This window comes from Gavia stellata, chromosome 10, assembly GCF_030936135.1.
Source record: "Gavia stellata isolate bGavSte3 chromosome 10, bGavSte3.hap2, whole genome shotgun sequence".
In the NCBI taxonomy this organism is placed as follows: Eukaryota; Metazoa; Chordata; class Aves; order Gaviiformes; family Gaviidae; genus Gavia; species Gavia stellata.
In genome coordinates, this window is record NC_082603.1 from 17760278 (window position 1) to 17784577 (window position 24300).

A 24300-nucleotide genomic window follows, 5' to 3' on the forward strand; every position below is an offset into this window, starting at 1 on the left:
CTACAGCTTTCACTCAAGATATTCTTCAAAAGATGCCATAATATCACTCTGCAGATTCATATCAATTGTACAAGCCATCTGCAAGAAAGCAAATTAGTGTATTTTCAGAGCAGTCGGACATTAATTAATACTATGCAGGTCAAATATTTAATAAAGATTTAAGAAAAAAAACTACAAAGCTTCTTCCCAAAAAGTGTATGCTTCCTCTGTTAGCACAAGTTTGAGTGCATGTTGTTGAAGTCCTCTTTGAAAAGAGCTGAATAGGATGAAAGCTTCAGCAGACCTTATCTGAATCTAGCATGATCTCACACTGCAGTTCTTACATTCCAATATACAATATTATAAATTTTTAAAAAACATTTACTCTAAAAAAATGGTAGCAATTAAAAAACATTTGTTACCTATACCAATAAAACCAGTAAGTTAGTTTTAAAAAGGCTCAGTTTTGATATTTCAGACCAGAACAGGATGAGTAGCACTTTTGTTGACATGGAATGTGTTAAAGAAGATGGACAGCTTGCAAGACTTGAGGTATGAAGTTATTCAAAGGGCAGGGACTCCCCCTTAAAATTTGATTTTACCATGCAATTAGTTTAAGCTTATGGGAGTAATAGGACCAAACAGTTTTTCATATTCTGCCACTTGAAGACCTACTTTGAGTTTCCTATTTCATTTTCTGGACTAAGTCTTCAGGTAGCATAGTTCTGTTGTTTTCAATCATTCAGGCCCTTTAAAATAGGGACCTGAGCTAACATTTTTAGAAAAGAATAAAAGTTGAAACAAGATCAGCTGGCAAGAGTCAGCAACTTACTGCTTCTCTCCTCCTGCGTTCTTGTTCCATTTTTCTAGCCAAGTTACGGTCTTGAACAGGAGTATGTTGTTGAGCTTCGGGCAGTTGTTTGCTCTTTTGTTCTTGTTGGGGCTCACAGTCTGTCGCTGCCATGGCATCCAACCCTGTGCCTTCATGGCCCCTTTAAAGAAAGCAGAAGAGATTGATATAGGATAAAAGTTGTTTCTTCTTTTTCTTCATAACAAGCCTTTGCACCTGAGGAGAATTCTGCAAATAACTTAAATCAGCACATAGCACTCCAACTGTGCTTCTCTTTTACATGTTGATTCATAGTAATTTCCCTTCGCAAGAGGTATGTGCACACAGTTGTTGGGCTGTAGTAGGATAAGATTTCCTGTGTTCCATTTCCAATCTATATGCACACCTGTGCATATACATGCTACACAAAGCTTACATGCGCTTTCTTTGACAGACGTACACTCTTAGATTTCTGTTATTTCCTTGGCCCATGATGCTTTGCTTCTACAGTCTTCCTCTTCAACTAGTTATTCAAGTTAGATTTCACTGACTTCAGGCAAGCATCCGTAATGTCTTATTCCATGGAGCTACATGAGCTACATGCCCAGTTTCCTCCTCGTAGAAACCTGTAGTATCTGAAGGTGCCTGGACTGTTCACTATACGTTCTGAACAAGGAGTGTACTCTTAAGTCTGTCAAATGCTGTCTTTATTAAAATAATACACTCCCAAACAGGTAACCTATTCTAATACAGCCAGCAACGGGCAAGAGCAGGAGAATTTAGGAACCGGCTCAGACTTACCTTTCACAGGGTCAAACAAACAAGAAGGAAATCAAGACTATCAAAGACTGAAATATTACAGAAAGCAGATTTTCAAAAAGGTGGCAAACAGCATTCTAAGCTATTACTGCAATGCAGTAATTAGTAGGCAGTCACTTATCCCACTCAGCATAATAATAGACCTCAGACTCGGATACATATGTGGGCACTCACTAAAACAGTGGCTGCAAACAACTAGGGAATAACACTACAGCAGTAGCTTATTGAATATGTTTCTCTACAGAAATGCAAAGAATTCTGCTGTCTGAAGTGGTGCACACTGGAACTCTTTTAGCTATGTTAACACCAAGTTCTTGAAGACTAGATTATCCTGCTTCCCCTTAGAATAGCAATAAGATGGGGATTTTCCTGGCTACAGATATAGGAAAGTAAGATACTGAGGACAGGTGTGAATTCTGGTCATGACCAGAGGAATTGAGTGCTCCAGGGGACGAAAAAAAAAAAAAGAAAAAAAAAAAGAATACCCGACAAGTTTTTTTGAACTGTTGAAATGATACTGATTTGCAAGGGAAAAAGCCAGTTTGTGCATTTTGGATGTGCAGTTGTGCCTAGAGTGGTACAGCTCCCCCCTTCATCTGACACATAGCAATTACCTAATCCAAACCACTTGTTCCTGAATAACTAAGCCACCTAGTACCATACAAGCAAAAAATAGAATAATATTTAAACATACGTGGTTACAAACCTCTCTCTTTCTTGAGGAAACTTTTGCAGTTCCCTCTTGGCTTGCACCTGAGGCCTTAACTCCTGCGCTTGCCCCCTCCTCTTCTTTAATGCTGCTTTCCTGAACTGTTTGAAGCTCTCAGCAGATGTTTTTATTGGAGCTGGAAGCGTCATTGTTTTACATAAGCTTACCCAGGAATCTACATTCTTAAATCTTGTATCCTGAAGTTTTAGAAAAAGGAAAACATGGAAGAGGCAAAAATACTCTACAACTACTAATCATCCATTATCTACTTAATTCTTACATTAGCACAATGTTGTTTTGACTGGACCTATTTAGGAATATCTACAACAAAATGACCTTACTTTGGCAGAATATTAGTGCAAGTACAGCAATCTAAGCAGACTTCAATAAGCTTTCTCATCAACTTTGAAATTCTTTAGCAATATACTAAAAATCCTTAGCATTTCTTATCCAATCCTTTACGTCCACCTCTCCATTTTTCAATTCCAGAAAAGATGAATTTACAAGACTGAGCTTATGCAAGGTCCATTGGCAATATTTTAATACAGAGAACAGGCATTTCATTTCTATACTAGGCTTGTAGGTTTTGTTTGTTTTAAATACCCATGTTTTCTCCCTCCCCTGCACCGTGGCATTTTCTTCACAGTGTAAAACAGCATAAAACCAGTATTCTTAAGAAGTACTGCTTGTAGTAGAAGATCACATGTTTATGAAGGAAACACATATTTTTGGAATTGAATTCAATAACTTAGTTAATAGCTTTCTGAAAGCTAAGTGCCTAAAGAAAAATCCTAGGAATACTGTAATTCAACAGACTATATACAAACTTTTTAGGTCTAGAGGCTGACATGATCAATTATTTAAACTAGTAATTTTGATTTGATGTTTTCAAATAGCTGATTACCACAGAAGAATTTAAATAACAGGTAAGAAAATTCCTCTGTTCCTCTATTTAAGATAACCTATTGTATGCTAGGAAATATTTTGCTTAAATTTCATAAAAACCTTCCAATTATTTCCTAATTGTAATAATGTAATCAAAAGTGTACTGTCCTGATTCAGAACAGATTTTTCAGTGGTACCCAAGGCTATATTCCACACTACTCTTATTTTTGTTACTGGATCAGCAAGGAACACTATTAAAACTAGATGAGATAAGCCATAATTTTAATAACAATATGGATACATTATTTTTAACTTAAACTTACATCATTTGCCTTCTGAAATGATCAGAGCCCATAGATTTTTTTGGTTGCTTTTAGCACTAGAAATGAGATAAATCTGTACAGGTTATAACAATGCCCAAGACCTATCAGACACTAAATATTTGATTCATAGAAGACCAGATTTTCAGAGAAGATTCCAGGACAGGTAATTATTGATCTTAGTAAATATACTCAAGTTCTTCTCTTCAAATAGGACTTGAGCAACACTTACCTTCCTTGGAAGAATTTTGGATTTTGGCTCTAGCATGTTTTTACAATTAGGTTTATCATTAGGTGTACAATGACCTGATAAAAAAAAAAAAAAAAAAGATTTTTCACTCATGTTGATTTTATGGACTATGTTTCCTCAAATTTAAGTGATAAAAATTTAGTCATTCTAGAAATAGACTGAAGAATTTACACTGCATTTTTTCCTTATTATTATTTGGTTCAGAATGACAGAAATGCTCCCAAACATTCCCTAAGCTAAAGTTGAACTGGACCACTTCTCTGCAGTTTGGGGCAGGGAAAGGAATGGTTAAGCTCAGCTATAGCTGAGAAATTAACTCCTGATTAATTCTGGGAGAGGTCCCAGTAGAGTGCCCGAAAAGTTTGGTCAGAAAGTCTCGACACAGCACCTTGCCAGTTGCTCACCTCCTGTCCCCTCCTCACCCAGCCCTCTTCCATTTTGGTTTCAGCATTATTTTAGAGTACCTCATTCATCATGTAAACTCATTTTACCTAAAGCTCTCCAGCCTATAGGTCAGCCAGTAAGGGCCATTCATCACATTTCCAGTAGCGTATAGGATGTATGAATACTCCATGCTGTTACCTCTTTATTACTTGTGAGGGAAAAAACCCTCAACACTTACACAAGCAAAGTGGAAGTGCTATTTTGACAATACTAACTTCAGATTAACAGTTCTGATATGCTGTCTTACTATAGAAGGTCCATACTACTTTGTGTGAAAAACACTTTCCTCAAACCTTTTAACTTCAAAAAACTTTTTAAATGCAGGAACAGATATAATTTCCTACAATCATTATGGTAAGCCTGAAAATAGACTTTTGTAAAATAGAGACCAGCTAGAATACCAAACAGTTAACAAAAGCCACATATTGTAGGACAGGTGGTTTTTTTTTTTTTTAATCTTATGTATTACTTCGTTGTATTCCCTTTCTAAAGAGCTTCTGAGATGAAAATCTAGGTGTACTTTGAAAAAGCCACTATTTTAGAAGCAAGTATAAACAACACATTTTATATCATTCAGCAATGATCCTCTACTGCGCTTTGGTTGTTTCAGTAAGAAACTTAAGATAATTTATTTTTTTTCTTTACGCAAAGGATAAAGTTTTTGGATGTTTGAATCTAGAATGCTGAAGGCAGAGTATCAAATCCTCAGCCAGTTTGTCATAAAAGGGGTTTTCAGAAAGACCTCACAAACTCCAAAAGTCAAGACAAGAAGAGTGCCTGGCCTTTACCCTATGCCCCCATGCATTGCCTCTGAGATAGTATAATTGCAAGTGAGCAGGAGAGTTTTTGCTATACAGCAGAATAAAATAGCATGAAAGATCTCTGAAGTCTCCAAGTACTATTGAAGAGGGTTCCAAATCCTGATATCTCCATTCTCGTGGATTCCAGATCCAATTAAGCAAAGTCCACCTAGATCAAATTCTGTTAATCCAAGACTTGTTTTCCTCTAGAGTAGAGAATTAGTGTATTAAGTTATCTCTCAATACAATAGGCATCTTTCTTTCATCGATCATTTATCCTCATACAGGCAGATTGAATCTTCATATAAGAAACTTGACAGTCTTGAGCACTGGATACTCCAAAATAAAGCAACAGCTTCACATACCCAGAAGCGTCTAACCCCGTTGTTAAGATCAATTTGATCAATCTGTTATACCCGCTAAGATGATCTACCTGGAACAAACTTAAGATGAATTTAAATTTATAGTTACGTCTGTCTTAAAGCTCTAGATATAACAGGAATATGAGGCTGTGGCAAAAGTATTTGCAGCCATGGGCTTCAAAACACGCATTTTAGAGCTGCTTAACAGCAATGCCAGCCTTCACAGAACCTCTCATTGAGAGACACTGCTTTCTAATCCAAAGGGAAGCTTGCGGTTACCAGTTTCATAAGTTAGGAAGCTTCTTAGTAAGTCACCACTGAATTCAGTGATACATCAAGCCTGTACATCAGAGGCATCACAAGTCTAAAATCAAGAACTCTTGTTTCAGAGATTCAGATAAGCTCACAGAAATGCCTGAGACAGTGGGGTTCTCCACAAAATTCAACGAGTTGCTCTAAGCATCCAATTGTAAAATGAGTTTCCCTGGTTTGATCTAAGTAGACACATATAGTACTAAGCACTCTCTACACTTTCTATCAATAGCTTACAGGCCCTACAACAGTTCCAGCTTAGCAAAGCTGTTCTTGTTGTTTAAAAAAAACACAAAATCCTGTATTCCCCCCCCCCCCCCCGCCTCCTTCTAGTTTTCCACAGGAGTTCATAGTGTAAAGGCTAAGATAACACTGAGCACAGTTGGGGCATGTATCATTGCAGAAACAGTCAAACACCACTGTATTATGGAAGGGGGCAGATAACTACACTCACATAATAGCATTAAAAGCTCTGCTATGCAACATAACGCTGAAGTTCAAGTGTACTCAAAGACAGAGTCTTATTATTGGATAGCTCCCATATTAAACACAGGAGCTCCTCTACAACTGTCCACACAACTGTCCCTTGAAAAAGGGGAGAAGATAGAAACAGTCCAAATTAAATGAGGATTAGGAAGAAAAAGTTAAGATTAATAAATACCAAGCAGTAAGCAATTAAGCACGGAAGGGAAAAAGCTTTCCCCAATAGTTTTGGCTATGATTTTTTTCTATGAATATTAAAAGCGAGCTTGATTTATTCCTGCTTGTTTTCCCAGCCCTTTAACATATTAAGATAACACCAGGATCTTGATAGTTACAGTCATGCAGTATACAGGACAGGAATTCAACTTTTAGGCAACCTCAAAACTTTGTAAGTGAAGATCATCAGCTGAATCCATGGAACCCATGTACCAGCTTCAGCTGCTACAAGTTTAAACAAAGTGGGGCATTATGTGTGTGGGTAAGTGTGTTAAGACCATGAAAATACTGAATAGGACATCTCAGAGAATTAAATCTCCATTTTCAGGGTTGCTTTAATACAACTGAGGTACCCAGCATTATTTTTGGCAACGGTTAAAGAGTTCCATCAGTGATAAGACTGCCTTTTAATTTTATGAAGTTTTCAGAAGCTTGTTCCCTCCAGTGTAGTAGTAGCCCAGAAAGGAAAGAGTAAAGGAAGAACTAAAACAATCATGTCTGGTAACACTAGGCTCTCAGCAGGGATGTTCAAGTGTTCAGCTCAGAATGCTTTAGTTTAAAATATGTATGAAGTCTGATGCAGCTCTGTATAGACAGCAGCTTTCAGGGAACCTGTGTTGTTGAAATAATTGCAAGTTTGTGCCATAGTGAAAGCCTGTTTGATATTGCTCTACTGTCAGATCCTTGTCACCAAGAGCAGGAGATAGTAACTCAAAATACACACAAAGAGTGCCCTGGGAAAAGAGCTTCATGAAGCTTCAGAAGATGACAGCTTAAAGGCCAGTGAAATTCAACAGATTGGAGCATTGGTTCTCTCAGACTTCCTGGAAGACTATATTACTTATCCCTAGTACTAAATTCAGAAAGCTAAGTTCTTAAATCAAAAAGCCATCTGCTTTATATGTTTTAACACAGAAAAAGAACCAAGCATCCATTTAACTTAAATTAAAAAAAAAGCATCAAATCAAAAAGAAAAAGAAAGAGCAAGGGAAAATTGCACCCCCTCCATTATTCTGCAAACTGGTTAATGTACAAGTGTTCAGCATTTTATTTCTTTAAACCAGGTTCATATACAATTTTAACTTTGCACCCCTGATATCAGTTACAGTTTTTATTATGACAATACATACTTTGTTCTTGACTTATGGATATTGAATCAGCAGTTCTCTCACTGGCCTTGTTTTGAAGTTTATTTGATTTGTCTAGATGTATTGTTTTCTGAGCTTGTTTACTCCAATCAGCACTGTCAACCTGGGAAGTTGTGTTGGATACCTAGAAGAGAAGTTAGACTTCAAAATACGTTCTGAAATGCTAAACATGTTGATTCTTATTATACAGCAGCAGGATTAAAGATTTCGAAGCTTAGAGCAGTAAATTGTTGCAACTCTAGCTTCCGTAAACACCAGGGAAGAATTAGATTTCATTCATATTACAGTAGTCAAAGCAAGTTCTTACATTAACACTTTGGATTTAGAACACGAACTGTTCAGAGATCCCGAGTGATGGAGTGGGTAGAATATGCGAAACTGATACAAGCTCTTTAACCCTTAACATGGTACAATAATAGAAGTTGGCTTTTACTGTTTTAAAGGCAGTTGCCCCACTCTAGCTTATGGATGAGGGTGAAGGACAGCTTTATTACTTCAGTTCAGTGGTAGTTCTTCTCTGTGCAAAATTGTGTAGTAACCTCCTTGAACAGGGTAAGGTGTTGCACAATCCAAGTCTCATAATATATACTACTTGCTGCCTTTGGATAGCGGACACAAATGGGAAAGGGCAAGTTGCTTTTCTTCCTTTCTTGCAGGACACATTCTTGTGCTCATAGACTCAAGAGGTAGTTTCCATCCAGTTCAGAAAAAAGCTATTAAAACCTGGCTAAAGCAGCTATGTTTGAAACCATGTTGAGAAAGACAACCTGTAAGTGTGCAAGGATTACTTAAACCTAAGCTATAGCACTGAAGAGAAATAAAATAAGCTTTATAGTACATTATAAACTTGATATATTAATCAGCCCAACTCTTTCCTTTTGTGTTGCAGCCAACAGGCAATGAATTAATGCCCTATTAAAGAAAAAGAATCACTTCTTTAGTGGGGTTTTGGATAACTTTTGTTGTAAACCTTAAGTGGCCTTCCTTGCTTCAAATTCAAGCCTGGAATATTATTTTAGATCTTATTTAAAGGAGTAAGAACATGCTTTAAACAAGTTATTTGAAATTAATGCTTTGGAGAGAAGCATGTATTCACCTCTGGAAGAGCATGTGTGCACTGGGTGACAGAAGACTGATTTGTCCTTGGAGTACTCTGAGGAGTTTGCTGGTCTGGAGCATCATGCAGACCAAATACAGCCGAGATTATACCTGAGAAAGAAGTAGTGTATGATTTCCCCTAACATGCAAAGTGCAGTCCTACATCTCAAAATTAGGTCACTGTTTAGATCTGTGGATTAACTGGCTATGAAGATATGCATCCTAGCTGCATGATTTGAGACAGTTATTTTTAATTAGTTTTTAATTGATTTTTCAGTTAATCAGCTACCAGCTCAAGCTGTCTTTTACCAAAAACTCAGAAGTGTCTGAAGTTATTAGACCTTTTGAAGGGAGGGAAGGAAAAGAATAGCTCCTTGGATCAAGTTTCTATGCAACTTAGTATTTGCTATGTCTAGACAACAGCAATCAATTCAGAGGGCCTATGGCACCAAGCCTTGAATTCAGCTAATAGGGATTTCAGACATGAACTTGAGTGGCGGTGATGGGTTTAAGCATTTAATTCCTGCCTTAAGGTATTCAGCACTTCCTGTAACCCTAGGTTCATTAAGGTATCATTTTTCATCTCAGTGGAGGGAGGTATAAACACCTCCTCCTGTTCTAACACTATTCTGCCCCACCACAAGTGCCCCAGTAATCTGAAACCCTAGCCAATCCTCAGTGCTGCCACACTTTTATTTACATTATGCTCTTTATAATCCATACCCTGCAAGAACTTTTTCTATTACCCACTTGATAACCTCTAAAACCCCCAAGATAAGCTTATTGGGCAATACAAACATTAGTTCTGCCATCCCTTCTTTCCTCAGCAGTCAAATATAGCCATGCTTCTCGCCATAAAGATGTTACCTGAGGGAGACTGGGAATTTTGTTCTGATGATTTAAGTGATCTATTCTGTAAAGCCTGAAGCCTCTGCAGTACATTGGGAGGTGGCTGCTGCAGTTCAGATGATCCACAATTTTGCAAGCTATTAGTAAGAGATGAGGGCTGTGCTTGCAGAACAGCATTGCATGATGTCCTCTGTAAACACAGTGGTATCCTCTAGAAAGGCATTGCAGTAGTTAATACAGCCATATCTTAATTTTTATAGCTATTTGATCCCCTTTCCCCACCGCTGCCCCGTTTCCACTGTTTGTAGGATTCAGTAGTCCTTGTATTGTGATACTAATCTAGCGTTTTCTAGCAGTTTAGATGACAAAAAACAACGAGGTGAAGTGCACTGCCTTGGTCTGACAAGATACATTTTGTTCTCGTGGGTATTCTGTAACATGAGGGTTTGAAGTATGATGTCTGTTGTTACTCAGAAAGTCAGTTAGGGGACGTTATAACTGACCAGGCTGAAGCTTAATTCCTGTATCCTGTTTTCTCACGTTTATTGCTGTCATTCTGTCACTGCAGATGCTGCACTTTTTTAAACTGTGTTGCATAATTCCTCCCCTCAGTCTTTGCTTATGAAGATGCAGAAAGAGCAGCTGAATAGTAAGTTTGCAGCCTTGTTTCCTGTATCCAACTAACGAATTTAAGTGAAAGCAAGTCTATTGTAAGAAGAATGAAGGCTTTGCTGTGATCTTGCTTTGAAATCCAAGGTCTATCTCTGGTAGCTTCAAGTGAAATTGTGAAAGGCAGCTAACCCTGACAAAAATTAACACCCACTGCATATACAGGAATAGAGGAATTAAATCTTAGAGGCATTAGAAATAATTTCTAGATAAAACTGCTGTTGCTTGTAATAATACCATAGTAATAAGTAATATAAAGTATCCTGAAAATGACCACTATATTGTACAATTTATTTGTTTTCAGGTGTAGAACTGAGATAATTCATAGATAAAAAGATATTTAAGTAGTGTTTGCACTGTTTATTAGGTCAATTCTACACTCAAAGATCAAGTTGGAGAGGATTTTCCTTTTTTTGGGGGTGTGTAGAGCATTATCCCCCTCTCTTTTCCTTCTCCTTCACCCAACACAGAATTACCACAATGATTGTAAGAGGTCAAAGCCTCAGGAGTTCTCCCAGTACATCAGTTTCTATACAGATAGATAAGCTAACTTTTAACAAACAGCAGATTTTACATCTCCATGTAAATCAGTCCTACAGAACAAGTAACATTCAAGCCATATTCATTATTTCCTGATAGAATTGTGTTATTTCTAGTACCATTGTATGTAACAAATAACTTTGTTCAGGGCAAAAATGTTATATCCATTCCAGTCAGTTTACCTTAGGCTTTTCCGTAGAAGTTGAACAGTTCTGCCTGGCTCCAGTCTGTTTTGAGCAGATTTCTGTAACCGTAAATATAGCGAGGTGGGCAGAAAGAGGGCGATGGAAAAAAATAAAATCATTCACATATGTTTCATTATTCACACGTACAAGATGTGAGTTGCAGTTGTACCTAGAGAGCCAAACCTCACAGTGAAAGGAACAGTCTTATCTTGAATACTTTGACTTCAGCTTGATGTGTGTAGACAACCTCTCCCAGATATAAAAAAAGACCACAAAGATTCCTGCAGGATCAAGGTCTTTGCTGCCATCAATGACTTCACTATGTTTGCTTCCCCACACTGCAAAGGGTTGAGCATTCATCTCACCTTACACTGTTACCTCATACAGATATCTACTTTGTGGCCCTCCAGTTTAGCAGATCTATTCTGTCTTAGAAAACTAAAGAGAGTTGTGTACACAGAGAAATATCATTCTGCTATCCTGATGCTGCAGCACTATAATGTCCCTTGAACAAGCTTGAGCCTGCTTAAGCATCAGGCTATACTTTGGCTCTACAGTCAATGCTGTTGGCACTTCTGTCCCTCAGCTTAGTGACTAAGCCTTACCCACAAGGTAAGGCACCCTTCATGCTACAGACCAGAAGATGAAAATAAAGTAAATCACACTTTCAAAATGGAATCAAAACCACAAAAGTAAGCTATAGCCTACTAGTCAAACCACCAGGTTAGATACATGGACCTCTTGCTAGCTGATTTTAGTCCCTAAAGTCTTTCACTGAAAAGTTGAGTGAATGTGGTAGTGGTTTGTTTTTTTGTTGTGGGTTATTTTTTTTTTTAACCTACAAACTCAGTATTAAGACAGTAATTTAATAGCACTGGAATTGAGCCTTCAACATGGAGCAAACCTACAAGAGTAACTTAAGTCCTTAGTAAGCATGTGGAACAGTAGATGCCAACTGAGAAGGCAGAGGTTTTGCCTACACAAACACAAAAGGAAGCTTTCTGACCTGATTCAGAGTCGCTGCTATCTGAGGAGCTAGAACCACTGCTAGTACTGCTGCCAGAGTCCGAGAAGCTGCTGCTGCTGCTGTCGCTCAGTCTGCTTGGTCCAATACTGGACTCAGGGTTGTTTTCAACTGCAGATGAAAAAGAAAGAATTTTGAACAATCTGCAGTGAAGCAGTCTTCATATACAATATTAGGATTAACCTTGTAAGGTCTATTCTCCCATATAACAGTTCATCTTCTGCCATTTCTTTGTCTACTGTCCATTTAGCAGTAGATTTGAGACCTTTATAGAAGAGGAAGATTTACCAGCAGCAAGCTAGTTGAATGCATGAAATAGCCAAGGAAGCACTGTAATCACACAACTTACAGTCCTCAAGTAGGTTAAAACTGTGCTGTCTTAAGACAATTCAAGCAATTTTCCCTTATGTGTTTTCCTGCTGTTAAGAACCTGTTTCTGTACTTGTTACTGCTGCCAGACTTGCATGCTGAGGTCTTTATCTATAGCCAACTCCCCTCTTTCCCAAGCCATATGTACTCCAGAATTGTCATCTTTTGCCACCTCCCCACCATCTGACTATTTTCCATCTGCAGGGTTGATTTCACTCAGTTTATAGTGATTTTGCAGTCAAAAAGCTTTTTCAAAGTGTGTTGCTCCAGTGGAAGCTTTGAAAATGAGAAGCTACATGGATACCTGTTTCCCTGGACACAAGTCTTAGTTAAGTGCCAGCTTAAGCTCTTCCTTACAAACAAGCCAGATGCCAGTTGTAAAGATACCCTGGCCTGCTTCCTCCCTCTCCCCACAACATATCCTCCACAATTGATTTCAACTGCTTCTTTAAAGCTTTTCTTTCTAGGAGGTTTTCAAGCCATCATATATACCAGACAGGAAGACTGTTGCCTGAGCTAATGCTGGATGCAAGCCTGTGTCTTACAGGGCTGCCTCTATCATTTCAGCTAATTGGTTTGACACAGGAACTTAATAGATATCCAGTAGAGGGCATTAATAGTGCTCACTAGTTTAATGAGGAACAACTTGACCTATAATAGTATCATCAGCTGCATTGATCTGTTCTCAGTCCCTGAAAAGAACCACCAGTAAGTGTAGATATGCTCAAGTACGTACCGAATTTCTGGCTTTGATATTGAAACACTTTATTGCCTGAAAAACTGACCCTAGGGCACTTCCTTAAGACTAAAACAACACAGCACACCTGTCACTGATGTAGTTTTGCTAGCATGACAGCATCCATGAGGCTGCAATCTAACAAGTATGACTAGAGTTTGTTATTCCTGAATCTAAGCCACAGAAAGCGCATTGCAAGCAAATACATAGACTGCAGGACACTCCTCCTCCCACCCCATATGTTCATATGTCAGCATAAGGGAGAAGGTATTAAGTGTCCCTTGAGCTCTGAAGCTGTTATCTTTACCTGTAATAAAGGATTAGGTGCAAGAATAATGAAGATATTTTAGACAGGACAAGTAACTGACTAAATTTGCTGCTGTGACTCCAGCTCATTCAACATAGGAAGAATCTTAAGACTAGCAATGGGAAGCTTATGACCTCAACTGTTCTGAGGAGAAAGCCCCCCAGCTGCATAAAAGTACATAAGCCCAAGGGGAGAATCCCACTTTAAGCTATCTCTGCAGCAAATTAATAAAAGTAAGAGTCATATTACACTTGAGGTTCTCCTTCTTTGGGTGTAGTTGATCATTGACATCCAGCAGTCTCTTCTCTAGCTCTTCTTTCCTTTCAGAATTAAGTTGTTCTTTTGACTTTGTTGGTTTTTTAGCTGCATGTGAAACAGAAGTTAACATTGCAGCAAAACAGAAAAAAGTCTAGGGTGTGTGGTGTGGTTTTTTTTTTAAAAAGCATCATCTATGCTACATACCCCACTGCTTTCTTGGTCTCTTCCTCAAACAGGTTGCCACATATTTCTCTAGTTCTCTGAGTGTTGAAGCCTTTAAAGTTTCAAAGTCTATTTCTATCTCATCGGGGTTAGAGTTCCTCAGTGAAGGTTCTCTTGACTGTATTATATGGACCACTTTCCCAAGCTTATCTCCAGGGAGTTTATTTATGTCCAAACTCAACTGTCTTTTTTCATCGTAATTCATAGGCTTGGCACCATCTTTATCTTCTGACTTATGTGCCAACAAGACCTGCTGCATGGTTTTCTTTGATTGACTGCAAGAAAAAAGTGTACTGCAGTAACAGCAGCTTGAAATAATTTAACACCCACACAAGTCCCCCACACTTACATGTTTAAAGACAGCTTTTTCTTAGATTTCTTCTTGTGTTTTAGGTTTTTCTTCTTTTGAATCAGGCTTTTTATTTTGGCTTTTTCCTTGTTCTTACTTTTCTCCCTTTTAGCCTTCCCTTTTTTCTTTTTCAGTCTAGGAAAGTATGCTCTGGTCAAAGCCTGCAACTGCTGGTGAACAGCTTTAAGCTATCAAAAGAAAAAATGCTGATAATCTTAGGCAATGTAGGATGAACAATAAACTGGGCCTAAATATCGCAGGAGATTTGTGGCAGCTGGGCAGATATTAATAGGATGTTTGCTTGCCAAATGAGCTTTATTTTCCAAGCATCTTACTATATTATAGATTAGTCACAGACTATGTATATAGAAGATGTAAGGCTACTTATTTTATGCAGACATTTCTAACAGCATATGTCTTCTAGCATCCTGTGAAGATTAAAAAAGCAAAAATCACTGTAGAAGCATCCAGCAGCTTCTCTTTAATTTCAAGCATTTGAGAAGCACATAAGTACCTTATTACGTTAGACCTCTACAACGTTATAGAATTAGGCTAGTGGGACTGGGCATGTGCATCTTCAACCCATAAACCCCAGATATTTTGCAATATAAAATGGCTAGTTGGGACATACTAACAGCTTCAGAGAAAGACCTAACACAAGTATGTTTAAACCTCATACGAATTAGAAGGAAGATGGACAGACAGCAAGAATTAGAATTCAGACACACTGAAATACTTCACTATTGCAAAGGCTGTCTTGTAGACTTTTGGTTGTTCTCATGCCTATATTAATAAATTGATGATGTATATGCTACTCTGACAAATACTAAAACTAAACTGTCCTGCATTTGACTAGCAGAACAATGCTAGTTTTCCCCAAGGTTTATAGATACAGCAGCAGGTTAAAGCATTATGTTTAAGCAAAAGCAAGACCCATTTCCACTCTTTGCCAGTGAAGCAAAACCATGCTTCACATTAGCATGAGATTCCTTCTGTTTTACTTCATCCTGAGCTTTCTGAAGTAGAATTTAATGAATTGCTTTTCTGTGGTTCAAAAGAGACTGAATGAAAGAATTGAGGTCTTCAACCATATGAAGGAAATGCCATTGTTAGAAGAATATGCCACTAAGCTACGTGTGGAATATCTGGATGCTTTCATCATACCACAGCAACACAGTTTTATTTTTTAGAAGTTTGAGAGTCATCTGAAGAAATGGTAGGCAAGAGTACTAGAGCAATGATTCACTAAAAACAGTTTGTATTTGCTGAGGTACTATTCACTTAACATTTGGAGGTGCTTCCAAACAGGAATAAAGTTCTGTATTAAGAAAAACAAATGACTGTAGAATCTTTTAAATACTGATTCTTGGTGCTGAGCCTTAGAACGGACAATTGCAGGTGGCACTATCAGAGAGATTGTAACAGTCATGCACATTGAGTACTAATGCTTACTTGCTCTTGAAGCTTTGTAAGGTGCACTGTTCTCTCCTGTTCAGAGTCTCCAGATGATTTTTCTTCTAAAGAGTCGTCATTACTGCTTTCACTGGAATAAGCTTCTGTCATTTCTCTTGTAGGCTGTGGCAGATGAACACTTGCAACAGGTTCATCAGGAATTTTGGCAAAGTGCATTTCAAAAACATCCTAAAGAGTTAGGTTTGGGAACAGCAGAGAGGTAAGAAAGTTTTTCAGATTTCTCAAAGCATTATGAAGCTGCTGCTCATTTTCCAGAACTACACGGCAACATAGTAGTTGGTAGCATTAGTAGATACTACATCAGGGCATGAGATTACCACAAAGGAATCTTATGGTCCTACTCTTTTTCAAGTCTGACTTAAGTGATAACTCACCTGAAGTTTTCTCGCCATAGCAACTATTTCATGGTCTGGAGAATTATGTTTGTAGCAGCTCATGAACATTAATCTAACATCTGTAGCAAATTCTTGTATATCTCTATATTCGAAGTTATCCATTTTCTTCTAGAAGAAAAGACAATTAATGCACATTTAGTGCTTAGAAGTAGAGAGCATCACCATGAACTGGCAGAAAAGGAGGAGGAACAAGAGTTTTGACATCCAGCATCAGGTTCAGCTTGTATCAAATATTTTAAGAACCATTATGGAAAGACCTGCCTCTCATTTCAACATTGACCCTTTAACAAAGTAGGAGAATTTCCTCTTTTAAACAGATTTGCCAACTGTAATTGCTGTAAGGGCTTTGTAGTACTAGTTTCAGCACTAGGTCAAGACAACAATGCTCAGGTGATTTTATTTGGTCATGTACTCAGCACTTGTTTTTGATTCTAAGCATGGTATTTATAGAAAGCCTATCCCATAATTGTTTGGGTCAAAGAAATGGGCTAGAAATTGGGAAATAACCTTTATATTGCACAAACCAGTTTTCAAGATAATTCAACCCTCCCCACAAAAGTGAATCTTAACTTGGCTAAATACTTCAACCCCAAACAGATGTGCCCTGTGTTCACAAAGCACTGGCCACATATCTCCATCTAGAAGGGTTTCTTTTCACAGAAAAAGTGAAAGATGTCATGTAAATATGCAGTGTTGAGCTTCCAGGGCAATTCACCAAGGATAATGAGATTCAAAGAGAAGCAGACGTTGATATTGCAAAATTGCATTTTGTTTTATAGAGCATTAGCAACAGCATTGTGTATACAGACTGAAAGATATTTAACATGCAGCCTGCTTGGAAGTGCTTCAGGGAAATGGTAATTTTGTCACTACTTGTATTAGCTTGTTCAACAGATTATTAGATTAGCCACAATGCACATAGTCACAATGAGACTTAGAAGACTTTCTTCAGTGAGCTGTGGCTTAGTTTGAGAGAGGTAAGTATATCATTTCTATGCCCATTATTTCTTTCAAAGGAGAAGCAGCTTTCATGACACCTTTTCAGCTAACACTATTAAAATCCAGTCATTACACAAGTTACTGAAGCAAGCACACAAGTTGTCCGCTTCCCTCTGAAACTTACTTTAATGGTTCCCAGGTCTGTAGGACATGTGGTGATCCCTTGGGTCTCAGCAAGTGAGAAAGACGCAATATCTACAGGTTTTAAGAAAGGCCACGCATATGCTGCATGTTTCTTTGAAAACATTTCTTTAAGTATTTCATTACAATGTTTTAGTTGTTCTGACAACTGAATCTTTTTAAGAATTTCAGGTGACTGTTGAGAATCTGGCAAGTATCTCTTCAGAATCTTATTTGGTATCATACATTCCTTTTCACCTCTGCATGCTTTAACAGCTTTTCTTTCATTAAATGTTGCAGAAGATTCACCACTTGCTGTGAATATCGAAGTAGGAGTTGTAGTGTCAGCCTTCCTTTTAACACCTTTTTTTGCCTAGAAAAAGAAAATTTTGCAGTCTAAAATACAGGTGTCAAGAACAGTGAGAGAATGGTCAGCTTTCAGACTACACAAAAAAATAATTTAAGAAATGTCAGAACTTTTACAGCTATTCAAGTCAGAGCAGGATGTGGCACTTCCACAAGTTTAGTCTAAAAAACTACAAGGCATTACAAGATCAGCACACCAAGCTCAATCTTAGATGTAAAGGAAAGAACAGGGTGTACTACAGGTCAGGTTGTGGTCAGTTTTTAGCCATTTGAGAAGACTCCAAGAAGCTGGTAGGTTATGAAGTTACCACAAGATGACTACCACAGCAAGGGGAAAAATTACTGCAATTCATTTTAAGCCTGTTTGAGGGCTTTATGTACAAGGTTTATCTCTATTTTTCTTTAAGCTGGGTGGTATTTGGTTTGGAAGAGATACAATGTGTGCTTTGTCATCAGTGTTCAGACTCTTCAGTAAAGTGTAAATATACACTGTAGGAGAGCCTTGCACATGTGCCTATTCCTCATTGGAAGAGCAAAACCAAAACTAAGTCAATACAAGAGTGTTTATCTGATAAAAATGTCAGGTGTTCACATACAATTCAGATTGCAGTTAACAAGAATTTGCTTTTGTGAGCTACAAACACCTTCCAGGCAAGTTACACAATGTTTACGCAAACACGCTATTTTTGGGGAAATCAAACATTTGATTTACATTGAAAACATGAGAAGTTATTAAATAGAACTTAGAAAGTGCTTTATTTTAATACTAAAACCATTATCTACACCTCAAGGAAAGAACAGTTTCTACATAAAGGTCAAGCCTGCAGAAGTATAGTAGTACACTTCAAGAATGACCATCTTAAAGTTCACTTAGTTTCTTTAAGAACAATATTTAAAAACCACATTTGTAAGAAAAGATGTACCAAGCAGTCATCCCAATTTCTGCTTCCTGTCCCAGTTATTTAGCAGAGACCTAGAAGATTTAACAGAAATCTCTTACTACCTTCTATCACAATAGAAGTTTTGAAAAGATACTGCAATAAGCATGGCTCCTGTTAGTGCCTAAAGCAGCAATTTCAATACCTTTCTTTCTGAAAGGTATTTGAGGAAACTTACTTTTGTTATAGGGACTGCAGTTGGCATTAAAGCAGTCAGCTGAGCTGCAGACAAAGGAGCTAGTGTAACCTGATGTAGCTCTTGAGTCATCACTGGAGGCTTCTCACTGCTTTCAGCTTGTTTCTGCATTGTGCTTTGTTCATTTGAAGTCCCAGGGTTGGGCTGCTGTGTTTCTAGTTATTTTAAAATGGAAAGTTTTAAAGTTAAGTCTTAAATGTTGCAGTTAATTTCTTTCATGATCAAATTGAACAGTTGTCAACAGAACCACTCTTCCCCACCCAAACTATACAAATAAATACAAACAAGAGCATTGTTACCTATAGCAACATTGGTATCCTCTACTCAGCACCATTAGTACCTCAGCTAGAGTGCTGTACCAAGTTATGCATATTTGGCTTCAAGGAAGCTGTGGATTAACCTCAGAGGGAATATTAAAGAGACATCACACTAAAACCTGTACATTGTGAAAATGTTCTTGCCAAGAAGAAAATCAAGTTGTTTTCTACAGACACATAAAGACCAAGCAGCAAAGGGTGCAAACTGCATCATGAAGATTCAAGTTTCCTAATCATAGTTAAGACCTGCATATATGGCTTAGCAATATTACAAATATCCATCACTGATTTGAGGACAGTTTAGGCCAATGTTTTTCTGTATTTGATTTGACTGGTTAGATTACTGATGTCTTTTCCAGCTCTGCGATTCTGTTCAGTTCCCATAGATGTTCACACCTATTAGTTTATATAACACAACACTGAGTAACACCATGACATTCTCTGAAATGGAAGTCAGTTGCTTTTTTTTTTAAGGAAAGTAAGCTGTGTGTATAGATATGTCTAAAGCCACAGTCTGCAAAAGACAGGACAGAAATATTTCCTTGATCATAGTGGTGTGCTCTCCTATCCAATTCAAAAAGTGCTTAGAACATTTCAAAATTTGTACAAGCTTCATGTACATGTTTGTGTGTGCAAAGGGAATAAGGGGGCTTAAACAGCATTAATACCAGCAAGATGGTGTTACAAAAGCATCTCAACAAATTGTTGCAATCCTTTGAGAACCAAACTCAGCTTCCAACACATTTCTCAACATCAATCTTTTCTGGGAGTCACTTCTACCTGCTCAACCAACACATTGTGCCAAAGCAATGATTTGCTCAATATTTTACTCAAATAAGCTAGTAAGAGCAGGAAGCCAGATGAGTATCTTCCTCTTCCTCCTAACCCCCTAAAAATTCTTGTGAGAGGGCCAAGAAATCCACTGCTTTTCCACATCCATCTACCAGATCTCTGAAAGGCAGTGTTGCTCCTCAAATATACTTTGAGGAGAAAGCTACAGAGATCTATCAAACTGTAATACTATTTTGAAGAAATATTTGTTTTGGATACTACCAGCAACAAGGACCACCACACCACAAACAGCAGTAAGAGAAGGCAAATGAGTCATTAGGAGATGCTGAAGAGCTGTATAGTTGCATAGCTAAGTAATAAGAACATCTGTTAAGTGACCCAGTAAGAACTGAGCTAGCTAAGATCACTGCTGCATGGCTGTCAGGTATCAGAGTGAAGAAGTGTTGCAGCTCTTTCAAGACATAGCTAACATTTCCTCAACAACTGACAGCAGTACCTCCAGGCCAATTTGGAAGACTACCTTGGAAGTCTCCAAATTAACCCATTGAGATGCACATGTGATTCCAGGCACTGCATAGTCTTACTTCTATCAATATTTATTCTTTGGCAATGTTGAGAGCTTCGGTGTAGAAATGAAGACTGTGCAAGTGAAACAGGTTATAAGAGCAATTAAAAAGACATAGGAAGTCAGTGATGAGTAATAAGTTGCAGCTAATCACCTGGCCCCTTGCAATTAGGCTTCCTAATGTCACTTCAAGCATTTACTATGTAATTTCCTTATAAGTTTGAGATGCCTTGACTGAATCATCTTTTTTGTGGCTAAGAGCACTGCATTTCACGAGAAGTTTGTCTGTGAAGCTATGCTGTTACACTACCGATGAAGTTGTTAATTCTGATTTTTACCCCCTCTTAAACACACTTCATTAGTAGAAAATAGGAAATTTAGCTAGTACCTATAAAAACATTACGGCTGCACTGAATCTGCCAAAACCTTATAGCAATGCTGTTACTTCTCTGATATATTCTGGGAAAAGTGGAGAACACCCCACCTGCTCCAGCATTGAGTTGTCATAAGCTGCAGAGGACTCCCTGTTTCCAGCTTTGGCTTGTTTAATATGTTAACAATTCAACATATAATACAGGCCTTACCTTCTGGCTTCTTTCCTTTTCCCTTTCCTTTATTGAGAATCACTAGCCTTTCTTCCGGTGGCATTTGGGCTATTTTCTGCATAAACACTTTTTCTAGTTCTTGGGCCATAAACACAATGTCATCACCTGGCTGCAAAATATAATCAGTAACATTCAGAGTAAAGGAGAGGCTGCAGTAATGGAAGGCTACCTTCCAAAATAAACAGTCTACAGAATCCTGCTCCAACAGATTGAAACAAGCCACCAGTAGCAGAGAGGTCTGTAAGTCCTTGCCATCCCTGTCCCCCCAACTCACTTTAATACAAGTTGCTTCATTATTGAAATAGTCTTTCTCCCACTGTCCCATTGCACAGTCCTACTTGCTTTATATCCACATACTTCCCACAGCAAAGGGAAGGGGGCAGATCTGTAACTCCCTTATTCGTTCCTATACTCTGAAGAAAGCTGTTGAAGCTTAAATATACTAAGACCCAGCCAACAAACATTCAAGCACAGGGAAATGCTCACACTTCAAATTAGGTTAGTTAAACTTGTTGAGGAGTGGAGCATGGCTCAGGGTTGCTAGCCTTAAACTTGTATAGCAGTTGCATGGTGCTTGCTGTTCATGAGCTCTGCAACTGAAACCCAGATTTTGCAGGCAGAATCCTTGTGCAGAAAAGACTATGCTCTCAGTTGTTATAACAGCAGGCTAGGCTTCGCTTACATGCCCTCAGTCAATCCTAGCAACAAATCCCCACCACCACCTTTCAGAGAAAATAGTTTCAAAAAAATAATGAAGACATTGACTGATTTAGTGCAGGCTCTAATAACCATTTGCTTGTTTTAGACTTAGTTGTATTGTTCAATAGAAGTGGTTATTCATAAGAGGTTGTGTTTTGCATACCTTGTTATATATGTAGCAGTTCAAGAACATCATTTTGAAGTCTTCAATACATTCCGCAGCTTTTGTGTAGTAATTGTGTTCCAGACGCTTTTTAATGGTGCTCAAGTCCATAGGTTTCTTTATAATACTGTAATAATCCTGTGGTTTTGAAAGAGTTAGTCGCACAACATATCTTCAGTATTAGGACATGAAGATTCTTACACATTTAGTTATGAAAGTTAAATTGCAAGAGAGGAGAATTGCATGATGTTGGAAGGAATATTTCATTTAAAGGAAAACTTTCCCCTATAGACATAAGTATCACAGGAGCGTTCAGGAACTCTTCACCCTATATTTTCTCCTTGCTCTTTCATATAACATCTACGATTCAAAGGCCCCAAAATATTTATTTCAACAGGATCCAGAGCTATACTTTTCGTAAGTACTACTACCAGTATATGTATTTCTCATTTGTTATCTCAAAGCCATTTACCTGAATTAGTACTCCAGTTTACAGAACATGGGGAAAAGAAACCAAAGACAGACTTTGACAGAAGATGCAGACTCAGTCACTGACAAAAAGAAGCCACCAAGTTTTCACAGTTGCTGATCAAATACTTCATCCCCTGGGTTATACTGGCTCTCCTCTCAGGGTTTGTCTAGTGAAAATGTGGCAATATGACTAAAAGGCAACTGGAATGTGAACTGTTGTGATTATTTTAATAGCATGGCTAAAAGCTTGTGATTAAGAGCATGAGGCTAATTCCCTGCTGCTGCATTTAAGAAATCAAAACAGGAATATCCCCACTAAGTTCACACATACATTGTAATTGTGTGAAGTTACTACTATTTCAAGAATCTAAAGCTGTTTTAGTGAAATAAAGCTAAATACATCATAGTGCAGACCATTGAATTTACTAAAAAAACAAGAAAACTTTTAAATAATGCAGCTAATAATTAAGTATTGTCCATTCTGCATCTTCTAACACCTAGAGGAGAGAGGCAAAGAAGGCAAGTACCTTCATTGTCCTTGCCATGGAGCCAGAGGTTTGCTTGTTACTGTGCAGCAGTTGAACTAACACATACTTTTAGATGTCAAGTGGCTGCCTTAGAAATCCAGAGAGGCAGAACTGGCCTGAGGCCAGCTGCAAATGTTGCTACAACTCTGATTGAATGACCCTTAATATTAACCTTAAGTGACAGTTCCTTCCAAGAAGGAAAAAGGGTAAGAAAAGACACAGAAAGATAGTCACTTTGTGCTTTTGGACAAACTGACCAAATGAGTTTGTCATGAGAAACAGCTGCAGATAAAGGCTTTTGTCTGCTCTAAACAGAACCAATGATTTTGTAGAATTAGTCTTGGAGATCTGAGAGAACTAAATACAATTGCTTAAGCTGGGGGAGGAAAAAAAGAAGAATCAAAGGAAATGTACCATGGTTTTATTTAACACTTATCTACCAAGAGCAGTATCTTCCAGGTCATTTGAAATACCATTGTGCAAATAACCAATGTTTTCACTTGACAGAAAAAGCTGGGATGATCCAAAACTGGAGTCTAAAGATACCTGAATTAAGACAATTTGTCACAAGACATTATATTCATTCACTTTGTTGCAATTAAATTGTAACATAAATAAAACCCACAAGGCAATACAGAACAAGAATTTAAGCATCAGATCTTCTATTTCGTAGAAAAAAATGTTCTACCACTGTGGTATGATGAGAATACCATATATCTTCCCCCTCCCCCCATTTTTGTAGGGACATTTAATTTCTCTAGAAACTTCAGAGCAAGATGCCAAAGTTGATTTGAAATTAAGCACTAAAGTGTAATTACTTCTATGCATCAAACTGGATTCCAGATTTGCTTATTTACTTTGGGGTCAATCATATCTACTTTACCATCATAAAGTATTTGACACTGAAAGAGGCTGGCTGCCTCCTATAAAAAATAAAAAACTCAAAGGCAAAAGAAAATACTCATCATATGCAGTGTTAAGAAATATGGCTGAACCAGAAGGGAGGTGGAAAGAAGACAAGACAGAATACCAACATACAGAAACTCCAAGAGGCCTGTCTAAGCATTCTTATTATTCCTTAGAAATACTGATTTACTACAGTCTCAGATCAGAAAGCAAATGAACAGAGAGGCAGCATTTAGTATGAACCAGAGAGAAAACACAGTTTTCTTGCAGACTTGGATTAATGAATGTAGTTCATATGCAAAAGTAGCCTTCCATCATCTGTTGCATCAGAAAAAAAATCTTCTAAACTAACATTAATTCACAAGTCCTGTAATACTTTACATATTACTACTCCGATTCCAAGATGGTCCTTACAGGAAGATTCAGTGCTGCTGCATCTACAGGCTGATGAAATGGCCAGGAAAAGTTGTGTCTCCACATGGCTTTCATGACCACCCTCTGTAAGTACTGAAGCTGGTTTGTTTGACAACCACTATTTTTGTTATTTATATATTCTGGTGGAGGAGGGTTAATAATAATAGAACAGTGTTGGCTTGGAACAGACAT

The 24300-nt window shown here is 37.9% G+C and overlaps 1 protein-coding gene across 1 annotated transcript; it reads right to left on the reverse strand.

The window, feature by feature from the left end:
• Positions 1 to 9: 9 nt before the first annotated feature.
• Positions 10 to 24300, reverse strand: BRDT (bromodomain testis associated). Its single transcript, XM_059822002.1, has 19 exons — positions 24109 to 24300; positions 21791 to 21928; positions 20908 to 21037; positions 18632 to 18804; positions 17154 to 17522; positions 16010 to 16138; positions 15615 to 15803; positions 14163 to 14350; positions 13796 to 14088; positions 13583 to 13696; positions 11904 to 12032; positions 10895 to 10956; positions 9522 to 9714; positions 8653 to 8765; positions 7539 to 7680; positions 3774 to 3847; positions 2334 to 2533; positions 812 to 971; positions 10 to 78 (listed from the first exon to the last, which is right to left on the reverse strand). Exons 1-19 carry the CDS (start codon positions 24298 to 24300, stop codon positions 10 to 12), a joined length of 3057 nt encoding a protein of 1018 aa, XP_059677985.1.

Bases quoted from the DNA above. Each gene is read 5' to 3' on its own strand.
- BRDT (XM_059822002.1), bottom strand. From the start codon at position 24,300: ATGTCTGTTCCAAGCCAACACTGTTCTATTATTATTAACCCTCCTCCA. The intron at 13,697-13,795 runs GTATGTAGCATA...TTTCACATGCAG, and splicing joins GAGACCAAGAAAGCAGTGGG to CTAAAAAACCAACAAAGTCA. The intron at 2,534-3,773 runs GTAAGTGTTGCT...CTAAAACTTCAG, and splicing joins CCAAAATTCTTCCAAGGAAG to GATACAAGATTTAAGAATGT.